The sequence below is a fragment of the Carassius gibelio genome, chromosome B22 (genome assembly GCF_023724105.1).
Source record: "Carassius gibelio isolate Cgi1373 ecotype wild population from Czech Republic chromosome B22, carGib1.2-hapl.c, whole genome shotgun sequence".
In the NCBI taxonomy this organism is placed as follows: Eukaryota; Metazoa; Chordata; class Actinopteri; order Cypriniformes; family Cyprinidae; genus Carassius; species Carassius gibelio.
This window is the reverse complement of record NC_068417.1, coordinates 34,367,311-34,382,944: the sequence shown is the minus strand read 5'-3', so window position 1 is coordinate 34,382,944 and position 15,634 is coordinate 34,367,311. Positions and strand designations below refer to the sequence as shown.

Here is a 15,634-nt window from a genome sequence, read left to right as displayed (position 1 = left end):
TACGGGGTTGGCGCTGTGCTCTCGCACATCATGCCTGATAATGAGGAGAGACCGATAGCCTATGCATCACGAGCGCTCAGCAAAGCGGAACAAAACTATGCTCATATTGAGAAGGAGGCGCTAGCGATAGTTTTTGGAATACGAAAGTTTCATCAGTACCTTTATGGTAACAAGTTTGTTCTAATCACTGACCACCGCCCGTTGACCTCCATCCTGAGTCCATCGAAAAGTACACCATCAATGGCTGCAGCTCGAATGCAGCGTTGGGCGCTCCTCCTGGCAGCTCATGATTACACCATTCAATACCGAAAAGGTGCCTTACATGCAAATGCCGATGGGCTGTCACGACTGCCACTCCCCTACACGCATAAAGAGAAGCAAGGCGCAGTGGAGGTATTTTACACATCTCAGTTAGAAAACTTACCAGTCAGTAGCACCGAGATCAAAGGAAACACCTTGACTGACCCTATCTTGGCTCAGGTCCTAGAAATGGTCTCAACTGGTCGTTTTCCAGCTGCTAAGGATGCAGGTGAAGAGCTGTCACCCTATCTGCAGCGCCGGCATGAGCTCACAACCCAACAGGGATGCCTCATGTGGGGTGGGAGAGTTATCGTACCACCTAAACTGCGCCCTCGAGTTCTGGAAGAGCTCCATTCATCACATCCAGGTGTAGTGAGGATGAAAAGCCTGGCACGCAGCTATGTATGGTGGCCCGGTATAGACACTCAATTGGAACTACAGGTCAAATCTTGCCAATCCTGTCAGAGCGTACAAAAAGAGCCTGGACTAGCACCGTTACACTCTTGGATGTGGCCCTCCAGTCCTTGGGAAAGGATACATGTGGACTTTGCAGGTCCATTTGAAGGACATATGTTCTTGGTCGTGGTGGATGCACATTCAAAGTGGCCAGAGGTGCATATCATGAAGAGCACCACTGCCTGTATGACCATTCAAGTGCTCAGGGGAATGTTTAGTCGCTATGGCATTCCACACATCCTGGTGAGTGACAACGGACCGCAGTTCTGTGCGGAAGAATTCAGTACATTCCTGAAAAACAATGGAGTCAAACACATCCGCTCAGCGCCATACCATCCAGCCACCAATGGCCTGGCCGAACGATTCGTGCAGACTTTCAAACATGCTTTGAAGGCATCAAAAGGCTCAGCACAGGTGCGTCAGCGACTTGAGGCGTTCCTATTAACATACAGAAACACCCCTCACGCAACAACGAAAGAAACACCGGCAATGTTGTTTCTTGGACGCAGGCTGCGCTCTCGATTGGATTGTTTAAAACCAAGTGTGGCTGGAGCTGTACACAGGTCACAGGATGCCCAACAACAACGGCGCCAGCATCACGCTAAAGACAGACAGTTTGAGGTAGGAGAGTCAGTTCTTGTGCGTGATTATAGAAAGGGGGAGGAAAAGTGGGCACAAGGTGTGGTGAGAGAAAAGACTGGACCGGTGTCGTACAAGGTGAATGTGGGATCGCCAGGGGTATGGAAACGCCATGTGGACCAGATGTTGAGACGCCCAGATTCAGAGCCTCAGCAAACTGCAGTGAATCATACTGTAAGCCCACAGGTGTTACTACCTCCTAGTGATAGTTGCACCACACTGCACTCAAATACTCCTTTATTAGAAAAGAAGGATGTTCAAGTTCCAGAAATCCAAGAAACATTAAAAACACACCAGTCCACTGAACCACCATCAACGGAACATCCTCAGATAACCGAGACAGTGAAACGTTATCCTGTGAGGATCAAAAGACCACCAGCTCGTTACCGTGATGAGTGAGCAGTAATTAGTTAAAGGGTTAAAGCATAGTTTTGAGTGAGAGACATATTCTTTCAACATATAAGTTATACAACCACTGAGATATTCCTAATTTGTTGTTGGAAGTACAAGAGAAAGTGGTAATTGTACCTTTAGTGTCATACATGAAAAGTATATTGTTTTGTTTAAACAAAATGTTGAATGTTAATGTTAATGGCATTCTATCTTAGTGGGGAGGAAATGTTATGTATGCAGCTAAATGTTGTTATATAAAGACTGAACCATTAGGGGGCATTAGTGTTCTATTATTGGTTGATGTCTGTATTGAATAAAGTAGTTGAAGAAGAACTGAACAAAGAAAACAACGTGTGCGTGTTGCTCTATATGTAATAGATAAAAGTGTTTATCTATAGTCCTGAGTGGGCAACATAATATAGATATTTTTCTTATACCATGTCACAGTAAAATACCAAGTGTTTCGTTATTCTTCTGACTTAAAATAGATCACGGAGAAAAATATACAGAGCTTTTAGTTAAACTGAAAGATAAGGATTATTAAATGATTTGTCTTTTGAGTGGAACTTCAGTCTAAAATTGCTGGGTTCAGCCTGTTGGGTCATTTTATCGGGTGTTTTTAATATTTTTACTCAGGTGCTGGGTAGGTTTTCTGCTCTCTAAAACAGCGGTTCCCAACCTTTTTCAACTCGCGGCCCACACAACCAAACACATGTGTTTGCGCGGCCCACTGCAAAAAAAAAAGAAAAAAGATTTGACCCCCCTATCAAAACAGGAAAACCAGACGCAGGCAGAACTCGGCAGCGAGTAGACAGTCAGCGGAGCAAGCAGTCACGAGGGAACATGTTGACAGCCATTTATGCATCTTTGAATTTGTTGTTCTGTAGCATATGCAGCAAAAATATTAATTGGTGGTTTATTCTTAAACCAATCAGTGAGCTCGAATAGTGGAAGCATAGTCACAGTTTAATATTTATTTCTTGTTATTTCATTATATATATGAAATTATTTATGTTATGACTTAGACATTTTACATATATTAACAAAATTATTATTTCTTTTAATAGTAATTGGCAGCCCAACCTGCAATACGGCCGCGGACCACAGGTTGAAAACCACTGCTCTAAAAAAATGGTGGGTTCATCATGTTGAGTTATTTTACGGAGTTATTATTTTTTATATAAATGTTTGTATCCAGGTGATGGATAGTTTTTTCTGTAACTAAGCTGCTGGGTTATTTTTGTTCTTCTACTCAAACTGCTGGGTTGAGCCTGCTGGGCTGTTTTTGTGGTTGCCAAATAACCAAAGTCAGGTTGTTTTTACCTCTGCATTATTTAGAGTAGAAATGCAGAAGGCTTGCTTTAGGAAAAAGGTGGATGCGAAAGTCATTGTTTGTATTAAACCACTGGAGATGTATCATGAAAAGCAAACAATAATCCTTGTTCAGTCTGACTTTGACTGAAGGGAAATTAAGTTCAGACATCAATACACTCTTAATACTGAACATTTGGCCAGCATTAATAGTAAACATGCATATTTTCTCTGATTAAGTGAGTGATCTGAGGCATCACCTGTAGTCTTCAGTTTATCCTGGTTCATCTCTTCTGCTGGTCAATCCTAGTTCTCCTACACAGTCATTCTCCATGAAGACAAGATAATCCATGATTTTGGAGCTCACAGCTGAAGTTCATGAATGAGAACGAAGTGAAACTTGTGATGTACACGTCTGTGCATGTTTATATAGGTTTTTTCCATGTGGGTGACTGAACCAGCTTGACTGGTTAGATTTACATATTAGAAATGGAAAGATGTGTGTACAATAGATCATGTTTGTGCGTGTGTGTGTGTGTGCATACACACTTTGTGGCTGTGAGTTGTCTTTATTTCTTGCTTTTGTGAAATGCTGTGTTTATTAACCATGTCTGCTGGTCATGTGTGTTCATTACTGAGATTTTAACCCTTGTGTTATGTTCAAAACACTATAACACTTGTGCTTTTCCTGGTCAAAAAAATAGCTTATAAATCTGTTGTTGTGTTATGTTACCACCAAACACGAGATTCAATCTTTTTGTCTTGGTCTTGAAGTTATTGCCTGTGTCTTTAGGTTATATCTGGTAAATATTGGTTATGAAAAGTTATATGTTAAATGTTTCTGTACTATAGTTCGGGAGACACTGTTGTTGGAGAAAGAGGAAGTGTATAATAATCCTGATTTGCAAGGCAAAAAATATTCATAACATCACATCATTGTGGATAATAGTTCAGGTCATAGATTTCGGTTTAATGATGTTTATACTCTCCTGTACAATTTTAATTCACATTTGAATCACATCCACAAATCAGCAAAAAATCAGAGAAATATGACTTCAGATACTGTGACATGTTTATTTACTTTATATTTCACTGGGACATTTAGGGACTGTTGTCTACTTCTTTCAAGATCTGACATCATAAAACAGCATAGCAACAGTAGCCACGCCCACCAGAGCAGAGATGACCAATCGGATCACAGCTTCAGTAAAACCACAGGAGTGACTGGAATCTGTGGAAACAAAAAAGGTTACTGTAGAATTATGTGGTATGTCCCTTTAAGGCTGGCGGCTCCTCTCATGACGTGTGACAGACAGCACGGAAGGGAAAGGGGCGGTTTCAGAGCCAGACGTTTTTTTGTGTTTCTCTCGAACCAAAATATTCTACTCAAACCACTGGGTTGAGCCTGCTGGGCTGTTTTTGTGGTTGCCAAATAACCCAAGTCAGGTTGTTTTTACCACAGCATTGTTTAGAGTAGAAATGCAGTAGGCTTGCTTTAGGAAAAAAGGTAGATACACAAGTCATTGTTTGTATTAAACCACTGGAGATGTATCATGAAAAATATATAGAAATGTATTATGTAATATATTGCATTATATTTGGCAGTATATTACAATGTATATTGTTTGTTTAACCAAAAGACATGGTGTCAGAAGTGGGATAAAATGGCCCAGGGACAAAGTTTGAAAAGGAATGGTGCGTATACTGCTATGCTGGCCTGTCAGATAAATCAAAGAAAGTACAAGCCTACACATTGTTAAACCTCGCTGGTCCTGAAGCGGGTGACAAGTCTGAAACATTTGTTTATGATGAAAATGAAGATCATGAGGATCCAGAGGTACTTCTAGCTTAATTTGCTGAATTGTGCTTACCTGCAAAAAAAGTCATCATGGACAGACAAGCGTTTAATACCACTTTTCAAAAACCAGGTGAATCTGTGCAAGCATACGTTTTCACTTTGAAATTTCTGGCACATAATTGTGTATTCAGATCACTGCAAGATGAACTCTTTAGAGACCGCATAGCTTGAGGTATAGAAAATGACACCGTTAACCAACAGTTACTCCGTGAAAAAAAAACTCACCCTGGATTTGGCTGTTAACATATGTTTGCTGCATGAACAGTCCGAGAGAAGCCTGAAACCGCTGAGAAAAGACACAGAGGTATGTGCTCTGCAAAAAAACATGTTGCTCAAACTGTAATGGCCAACATCCTTCAGAAAATAACAAATGCTACACATACAACTAACACTGCAACAACTGTGGTAAACTGAACCACTTTGAGAGATGCTGTAGCTCAGCACCAACACAGCAAGAAGTGCTTAAACATTATATTAGCCCAGGACCCAGCTAAGAGATATAATACATGAGCTGGATGCACAACCTGAAGAAAATATGCAGGACACTTTTTTCTGTGACCCTGTTGAGCTATCTAGTCAAAAGGGTGAAATTTTCACAACGCTGAACTTAAAAAATGGAAATGGCCAACTCAAAGTCAAGGTTGAGACAGCCGCCAAATGCAATGTTATCTCAAAACGGATGCTGAAAAGTTTGAATCACACCAACCCTACTAACATAGCAGAGAAAATCAATCTGGTAGCCTATGGAGGAGAGACAATCGACACTGAGGGAACAACAGTGTTGCAATGCGTCCGTGGGGAATTTCAATTTCGTGTGGTGGATTGTGATGTAAAACACCTTCTTGGCCTACAGGGCTAGCACCGCTATGGGACTCATCCAAATGGGACCTGATGTACACATGCTGCATAATGAGGCACCAGAGGTACGTGAATGCAGAGATCTTTTCTATTGTGCCCTTGATAACCATACTGAAGAAGCCACTCCAAACTGCCTCACCCCACGTACAGGGTATGATGATGAAACTGCATCGATATCACCTGGATGTCATCTTCAAATATGGTAAGGAGCTGTTTGTGGCTGATGGTTTGTCCCAGGCCCAACTCTCCACAACAGACCCAAACTCACTGATGACCAGCTGGAGGTCATGACTTTCCAGGTACTATCTTCCCGTCGTGTAGATGAACTCAGGGCTGCTGTGCAAAAAGATGTCACATGCCAACAGCTTTCTGACATGATTAGAAATGGCTTGCCAGCCACCTCCAAAGTACTCCATATTCCTTGCTTCTTTTCAATGAGAGAAGAGTTTACCATTCAGGATGGCTTTCTGCTCCGTAGGAAGAGATTGATTATCCCACCTGGACTGCAGATGTTTTATGTGGGCCAGTTACATCAGGGTCATCCAGAAATTACAGCAACAAAGCGCAGGGCTAAGGAACTGATGTATTTGCCATCGATGTACAGTGATACTGATGCTGAGATATATTGTTACGCATCCTGCAGTGCACTCAAACCCCATCAGACAAAAGAACACTGCAGCTCCACGAAGTCCTGGATCTTCCCTGGTCTTTCACGGCTGCTGACCTTTGATTGGCATGGAAAGCCACATCCAGTCCTTGTGGATTCATTCTCTGGCTGGTTTGAGCTGGATCACCTTACTGACAAGAGAAGCATCACAGTTATCGCAAAAAAACTGAAAAGACATTTTGCAGTACATGGTGTCCCGCACACTTTAATGACTGATAATGCTTCTCAGTTCTTGTGCAAGGATTTTGACGATTTTGGACACAAATGGGACTGATCATATTCGCAGTAGCCCTCACTATCCCCAATCCAGTGGACTGGCTGAGCGTGCAGTTAGATCTGCCAAACATCTTCAGGAAAAATGCTATCGCAATCATACTGACATCCGTGCTGCTCTTCTCCATGTTTGTAATCTTCCCCGTGATGGCTGACCATCCCCTTCACAAAGCCTTCTTTCCAGACAAACGAGGAACTTCCTCCCAGTGACCAAGGCAATGCTTCGGCCTGTTGTTCACACAAATGTAAAAGACACCATCACAAAACAGCGACTGAGGGGAAATGACTATTATGACAGAAATGCCCATCAGCTCCCTGCACTAAACCCAGGGCAAACTTCTCAGGATCCAGACAGCACGTGGTTTTGACATGTTAGCAACTGTGCTTTCCCCTTCCCAGCAACCAAATAACATTGTGGCTTCACAAGGTGTCAAGTACATCAGGAACAGACGGCATCTCCTCCATGTATCATCTCCAGCTGACTTTGAAGATGATCTCCCTGTGGTGACTCAAACTGAGACAGTTGCAACACCATCCAATACTGAGGAACCCGTGCGGCAGCCACTGTCCCCTAAAGTGGATTGTTACACTGACACAGAGGGCAAACATTCAGTGGTGACTCGTTCTGGAAGAGTCAGCCGTCCTAACCAATGTTACAAGGACTATGTTATGACCTGATTGAAAGGTGTTATGCTTTTATTACCTCATAAATGGTAACCAGGTTATGTTATGGGTTATACTTTATTCTGCTTAATTTTGTATTTTTTGTAATTTTTCATCTGGTATTATACTAAGTATTCATCCGTATACTAAAAGAGGGGGGATGTAGAGTTGTGGTATGTCCCTTTAAGGCTGGCGGCTCCTCTCATGACATGTGACAGACAGCACAGAAGGGAAAGGGGCAGTTCAATAAACCAAGTGTTCAGAGCAAGACAGTTTTTTCTGTTTCTCTCGAACCAAAGATACAGTTACTGGCTCTGCATGAGGAGATTAAAACACAGAATAGTACAAATGGTTTTCTAGTTTCTGACCTCAAACAAAGAACAGTGACTAACAACAGTTTAAAACTCCTGCCTAATATTGTGAAGGTCTCCCTCGTGCTCCCGTACAGCTCTGATGTGTTGAGACAGGGACTCATAAGACCTCTGAACATGTTCTTTAGTGTCTGGCACATTAACAGAAGATCATCTAAGTCCTGTCCTCTACAGATCAGATTCATTACATACAGTAGATGCTCAGTCAGAAACTTTGAACCTTTGAAACCATGTTCCTCAAACTGTTATTGAACAACTTTCTCAGTGTGAAGGGGAGAATATGGTCTACAGCAATCTTTAGGTAGGTTTATGTGTCAAAGTCACATCCATGTGGATCTCAGGATTCAAGGTTTCCCAGCAAAACATTGTCCAGAGCACAACACTGATCGGCTCTCTTCACACAGAGCATCTGCTGCCATCTCTTTCACAGATGCCATTAATTTTAATGATAATCTAGTGCGATTTTGAATGCACAAGCAGTCTGATAATTGCAAAATGAATGTTTGGAAATGTAAACTGATATTTTATACTGACACAAAATATATAAATTACTGGCCGAACACCATTCTTTTGGGTGAAAATACTAATGTGACTTTTTCACAGTAGTGTATGTATAAAGTACGTATAATTAAATTAAGTATATTTAAATAAGTGTAATTAAGGTATGCGTTCATACTTGGGCTCGATTGTCCCTGGAGGAAACAGCTGTGGTGTGATGAGCAGTGACAAGCAAAAACTTTACAGTAGATGGGAAACCAATTGCTCCCTCGTGACCTTTTGTGAACTGTGTTTATGACAAAGAACTGCACAGATACGGTCTGCAGATTGAAGAGCGCACTAAAAGACGGCGAGGAGACCGGTCTGCTGCCGTTTTCAGATGAAATTTAAGGGTACTGACTCTGAGGCGATGGCGAATTTGAGTGCAGTTTATGAAGCTAAATGCTATAGCCCCACTAAAAAAGCCTAGTGACACGCATGCTTCTTGTGTACATTTCTGAGAACCAGGACAAATATTTCAATCGATCGCGCAGGCATTTAAGAGGCACCGAAATCTGCATTCTTATCCGGTTCGGTGCATATTGGTACAGTACCCAACCTTAGTCCTCAGTCACCACGTGCATCAATGAGCTTTTGGGCCCCAGTAACCCTGATGCTGATCACCAGTTATCCTTCTTACTGTGAACACTTGAGATGCTCTGACCCAGTCATCAGCTCACCACTGTTTAACCCTTGTCAAGTCATTCAGATTTTGTAAATTTGATCTTCATAACTGAAATTCCACTGTCATTATTATTTTGTAATGTTTATTTGATGAACACTGCACCAAATAAAACCAGAATGAAGTACTGTACATTTAGAGAAGAGTTAAAGGGCTACTTCACTCCAAAATGTTCATATTTGAAACACAAATTAAGATATTTTTGATGAAAGCAAGGAGATTGTTAAAGTAATCCATTTGACATCAGCCGTTCGACACAGATACATAGTTTTCATTCTAATTAAAGCGTAAATAAACGCAGAAGAGCATACGTGGATTCTCTCCAAAATGGAGTGGAGGAGACAAGTTGTTGAATCAAGTCATTTTTTGTCTTTGCCTACACTAGTAGCTTTGTAAAATTAAGGTTGAACCTCTGATATCATGTGGATTATTTTAACGATCTCCTTGCTAAGTTTCGGGTTGTTGATCGTGTTAATTACACTGCTGTCTACAGAGAGCTCTCAAACTCCATCCAAAATATCTTAATTTGTGTTTCAAAGATGAATGGATGTCTCACATGTTTAGAACAACATGAGGGTGAATAATTAATGACAGAATTGTCATATTGGGCTTTAATTAATTTGCATTCATATCTGTATAATCAAAGGTAATTCATTACTTTTGTTGGCGAACACAAAACATGAATGACATTAAGAGATGTGTGGTATTGAACTTAACCTGTATTTAGCGGACAGTGTTCCTGGAAGCTGAATTGTGTCGTCTTGTTGCTGACTGGATTAGCAGCCACACAATGAAAGACGTCATTATTTCTGTCTTTTATCTCCAGCGGGAGAGACAGAGTGACGCTGAGGTCAGGACTGCTGGTCTGATTCAGTCGTTCTCTCCCTTTAAACCATGACAGAGAGACTTCTGGTCCATTCTCAGCTGAACACATCACTGCAGAAGAAAACCCTCCATCTGGAACAAAACAAGCAGCTGCACATTTCGGCAACACTAGAGAATAATGAAGAAGAGAGACTGACTTTGAGTCATCATGCTATCAAACAAATCCTACCGTTCAATCAGGGTTGTGCTTCAGAAAGTAAGTTTAACTTACCGTCACATAAACCCTGAACCTTGCTTACTTTGGCTAAACAGCTGTGAAGAGTCCAGTCGATCTTCTTTTAGTAACCCTGAGCTAACTCACACACAAGCTGAGTACATAAAGACTTCTATACTTATACCATACACTAAAAGAAGATACTTTTGTGCATCAAACCACTTTCAGGGCATCTCTTCTAAACTGTCCATCTCTTGCAACTCCATCATGTTTATATTTCTTTTTATCCGTGATTTAGTTGGGGTGTGAACAGATCCACACTTAGGAAATCTAATGTAAATAATAGACCAAACAGGGACTTTAGACATACTGTTTTCAGCATATGATGCTTTGGGACACATTTATTCTAATCTCACATTATATATATGTTGAATCGTATGCTTCAGCAGTGAAGTCAGACATTTTATTGAGAGGAACTTGATGAAAGAGTGAACCTTAATACTCTCAAACTAAAGTACATTGTTTTACAATACTGAGATGAAAATGTCTGTGTCATATAAAGTTGAAAAGGTCTCAAACTAGCAGAATATAACAGTATAAAACACTCACCTAAAGGATTATTAGGAACACCTGTTCAATTTCTCATTAACGCAATTATCTAATCAACCAATCACATGGCCGTTACTTCAATGCATTTAGGGGTGTGGTCCTGGTCAAGACAATCTCCTGAACTCCAAACTGAATGTCAGAATGGGAAAGAAAGGTGATTTAAGCAATTTTGAGCGTGGCATGGTTGTTGGTGCCTGACGGGCCGGTCTGAGTATTTCACAATCTGCTCAGTTACTGGGATTTTCACGTTCAACCATTTCTAGGGTTTACAAAGAATGGTGTGAAAAGAGAAAAACATCCAGTATGCGGCAGTCCTGTGGTCAAAATGCCTTGTTGATGCTAGAGGTCAAAGGAGAATGGGCGAATGATTCAAGCTGATAGAAGAGCAACTTTGACTGAAATAACCACTTGTTACAACCGAGGTATGCAGCAAAGCATTTGTGAAGCCACAACACGCACAACCTTGAGGCGGATGGGCTACAACAGCAGAAGACCCCACCGGGTACCACTCATCTCCACTACTAATAGGAAAAAAGGCTACAATTTGCATGAGCTCACCAAAATTGGACAGTTGAAGACTGGAAAAATGTTGTCTGGTCTGAGTTTTGATTTCTGTTGAGACATTCAGATGGTAGAGTCAGAATTTGGCGTAAACAGAATGAGAACATGGATCCATCATGCCTTGTTACCACTGTGCAGGCTGCTGGTGGTGGTGTAATGGTGTGGGGGATGTTTTCTTGGCACACTTTAGGCCCCTTTGTGCCAATTGGGCATCGTTTAAATGCCACGGCCTACCTGAGCATTGTTTCTGACCATGTCCATCTCTTTATGACCACCATGTACCCATCCTCTGATGGCTACTTCCAGCAGGATAATGCACCATGTCACAAAGCTCGAATCATTTCAAATTGGTTTCTTGAACATGACAATGAGTTCACTGTACTAAAATGGCCCCCACAGTCACCAGATCTCAACCCAATAGAGCATCTTTGGGATGTGGTGGAACGGGAGCTTCGTGCCCAGGATGTGCATCCCACAAATCTCCTTCTACTGAAAGATGTGATCCTATCAATATGGGCCAACATCTCTTAAGAATGCTTTCAGCACCTTGTTGAATCAATGCCACGTAGAATTAAGGCAGTTCTGAAGATGAAAGGGGGTCAAACACAGTATTAGTATGGTGTTCCTAATAATCCTTTAGGTGAGTGTATATTGTATAAAATATTGAATATGCTATTCAAATGAGCCCAAAACACAACATAAAACAACCATCTAGATATAGATCTAGACTCAATCATATTCATAAATGGACCAAGTTCAACATATTATTTATTCAGGTGGTGAACCATGTTTTGTTTTCAGACAGATAAATATAATATAAGTTGATTATTCGATTTCGCGTTTCATATCAAAATGTTAATCTCTTAATTTCTAGAATAATGGGCTATTAGACATCTTTCAACAAGACTCTTAATGAAAAGATAAAAAGCGACACCAAACTGTCAGCCCACTCTGATCATGTAAATTAGTCAGCTTTTAACCAATGAAACTTCTTCCCTCCAAAATTACACTATTTTCATTGGTCAAGACAAACTCATGAGGTATGATTTTGCCAGAACTTAAAAGGCCATTAGTTATTGTTTGTGGGGAGAAGATTGAAGACTAAAACTAAACACAGGTTTAGCAGAAGCTGTGGTCTCTTTGTTACAAAAGCACTGATGGTTTGTGTTCAAGTGTTAAACTGACTCGTACTCTTCTCACATCTGTATTCTTCTCGTTTATATAACAGTTTCATACTTTCACTTCCCCTTGTTCCATATTTCTGGGTGAGTGTGTGTTTGTGTGTGTGTAGACTAGTTATGTGTCAGTGTTTTAGTCAATAAATCTTTTCTGCACAATATCATGAGTTTGATTTCTGTGTTCACGGCTTGCAAACAAAGTTTCTTTAAAGAGCTGATCTTTCTGATTTTCTGTGGCCATCAAAATAACATTTCTAAGTGTTATAAAATTACAATTCATATTGAGTGGATGAACAGATTAGTTGATTGCTACATTGTACTTTTCCCTTTGGAGCTAATATGCAGTTAATTTAGTTACTTTAACACACACCTCCAGGAGTGTGTGAGTGTTTGTTAAACTCTGTACTGGTCAAACAGTAAATGACAGACAGAGCCAAATTCAGAAGATGAAACAAACATCATTATTTAGTAATAATATTAATACAATCAAAACATGAGAAGGGAATATATTTAATATGTATTACATTTAAGTAAAGAGTAGTGAATAATCAACTGAAAATACACACAATGCAGGATCATCTGAATAGTATACTATTGCATCAATATCTGGTGTATTTTCTTGTGTTACTCACCAGATATCAGACACTCGCTGACCTGTGAGCTGCTCTCAATGACAGGCAACGAGACAGGGCCTTTAAAATAACAGGGAAATAAATCTTAATATATTCTTTCTCAAAAACACAAATAAATGCAGCATTTAGAGCATTTTCCAGTATATAAGAGGAACGATTGAAACTGATAGTGTGACTCACCATAAACCATAACACTGAATCTTTTAAATGTGGTCACTGAGTTCATAATCTGTGCCGTATAAAGTCCAGAGTGACTGGTTGTGATGTTTCTGATGGTGAGAGATCCCGTCTGCTGGTCCATCTGCAGTCTGTCTTTAAGTCCCTCATAAGTGTCATATATAGAGATGCTCAGCTTGTAGATTTCAGCAATGAGAGTATCTGGATCCTCAGCTCCAAACAGCCACAGTATCTGCTTTTCTCTGTTAATCTCACGAACACCAGTATGTAATACTACACAATCTCCCGTCTTCACTGATATCATCTTGATTTCATCTGTCTCCACACCAAACACACCTGGAGAACAAGAGCGGCATGAAGTTGTCTTTTAATAAGAAACAAAGACAAACAGAAGACAAACTGAAGTCTGACTCACCACAGAAAAAGAGCAGAATTAAAGATAACCGATTACTGACGAGCATTTTCCTTCAGTGCACTTAAAACATTTACCGTCCGCCCAGGTTTAAAACACAATCTTTTGATCACATGTCCATGATGTCTTGAGTTTTTATGTGAAGTGTCCTTCATCTACACATAAACAGCAGCAGTTGTGTTTCTGGCCACAAACCACATCCCTTTACACACTTATGATCTAAATAAAAATTAGATTGATCTGCTGCTCTGTTCATCTATGACCAGCGCTCACAGTATATTATACACACAGCAAATACTTTATACACATAAATCATATTTCTGGTTTCACTCAGGAGAGATGATTGTCGTAGAAATGTGAGAAGTTGTGCTAGTATAAAGCAGGAGGAAGTTCAGCTCTGTACACTCAAAATCACACAAGTCCTCTCCTCTGAGAGTCACACACTGTTGTTAAGTGCTCTAGCAACGAGTAAAGATTTATTATTTATGAACGAATTATCTCTTCTACTTTATTTTACCCTAAAAAGGTGTAATTGTTTCATACAGTGAATGTAAATATCATAGTTTTTACAGGCCAGTGTAATTATGCGGAGGAGAAACACTTGAAACAATCTCCTCAGGTGTTCAGGTTGAGTGAAACTCGCTCCTGGGTCTGAACTCTGATTGTTAGAAACAATGATGGTGTGTCTGATAACCTCCTAAATATTCTGATTGTGACTGGCTTTCTGCTGCCATCTACTGGTCAAGTCATGAAAATGCATTTGTTTAATATTTATAATTACTACAATAGTTTCTTGCTAGAATACTAATTGGAAAACGTTGTCAAAAACCTGTATCTACACAAAAACATTTTAGACATCACTTTACATTTCATCTCAAATGTCACAGAATTGAAAGCACAGGATTGCAAATGACACAACTATGCTGCCTTCAAAAATTGAGAAGGGTATAACTGCAGCCTGGAGATCTCAGTACACACTTTTCCCTTCTTTTCAGAGAGTGAAGAAGCATTTGATTGTGTGTGAAGTTTCAATCAGTTTGACAAAAAAATAATTAATGCTAATGGGACAAAGTCAGCTATAAATGACGGAATCCTAAAAACAAGGTCAAAGGTCAGATGTAGAAAACAAATTATTTTACCCCTAAATATATGTAAAATATAAATTGTTTCTCAATCTGTGAATTCCCAATTAGTCCTAAATTAATATTAATAATACACATATTTAATAAATGTGGACATTTCTATTATATTTATTTAGTACAATATGTCATTATAGACATTTGACAGGGTAACCCACTATATTGAATTTTTGACAGGAATGAAAACAAGGCTGTACGGGATAGAAGTAAACGTGTGTTCATTTCTCTCTCTCTGTGTGTGTGTGAGTGCGTGTGTGTGTGTTTCTTTAGTAGCTGCTAGCCTTTCTTTGTCCAGGGTCGATGACTTCCTCTTTAGTTGGTGGTGTTTCTTCATTGAGGGCTTTTGGTGTGCACTGGGGTCTTAATTTTAGTATACGAGTGTGACGGCTCGTAAGAGAGGAGGAAGCAATTGCAGGTAATTAGAATGGTAGTTTATTGATGGTAGAAAATACAGCGAAACTGAAAGATGAAGGCACAGTCCAGGATGTGGGCAATGGTGACGGAAGGTCTACAGTGGCGTGAGAAGTGCTGGATGGTGAAGTCGGTGGTGACGGTGTGGTCGGTCAATGGATGAAACCAGGAAGTGACCGGAACACTCACACGACAACACTAACACGGGAGACGGTAATCCAACAGGGAGACTGCAACATGAGTGAGGATCTGACAACAGAGAGAGAGCGAGGTGAGTATATGTAGCTGAGGGGTGATGAGGATCAGCTGGAGCGAGACAATCAACACCCAGGTGACCACAATCAACTAAACGAGCACATGGAGACAACGTAAGTACAAAGACAACCACAAAACATGACACGGAGGAAACACTGGATTTCCTACCATGACAACGAGTGTGTTATGTAGACTAAGAGTCCTTTTTAGTAG

The 15,634-nt window shown here is 40.4% G+C and overlaps 2 protein-coding genes across 3 annotated transcripts in view; one reads left to right on the top strand and one right to left on the bottom strand.

Annotated features, from left to right (window-relative positions):
- Nucleotides 1–15,634, top strand: part of LOC127987351 (NACHT, LRR and PYD domains-containing protein 12-like) — a 795,441-nt gene that overhangs the window by 621,976 nt on the left and 157,831 nt on the right. The window lies entirely within an intron of this gene.
- si:ch1073-214b20.2 (hepatocyte cell adhesion molecule-like) lies at nucleotides 4,168–13,733 on the bottom strand. The gene is made up of 5 exons (XM_052589658.1): nucleotides 13,620–13,733; nucleotides 13,208–13,540; nucleotides 13,028–13,087; nucleotides 9,726–9,965; nucleotides 4,168–4,330 (listed from the first exon to the last, which is right to left on the bottom strand). Exons 1-5 carry the CDS (start codon nucleotides 13,663–13,665, stop codon nucleotides 4,224–4,226), a joined length of 786 nt encoding a protein of 261 aa, XP_052445618.1. The 5' UTR covers nucleotides 13,666–13,733; the 3' UTR covers nucleotides 4,168–4,223.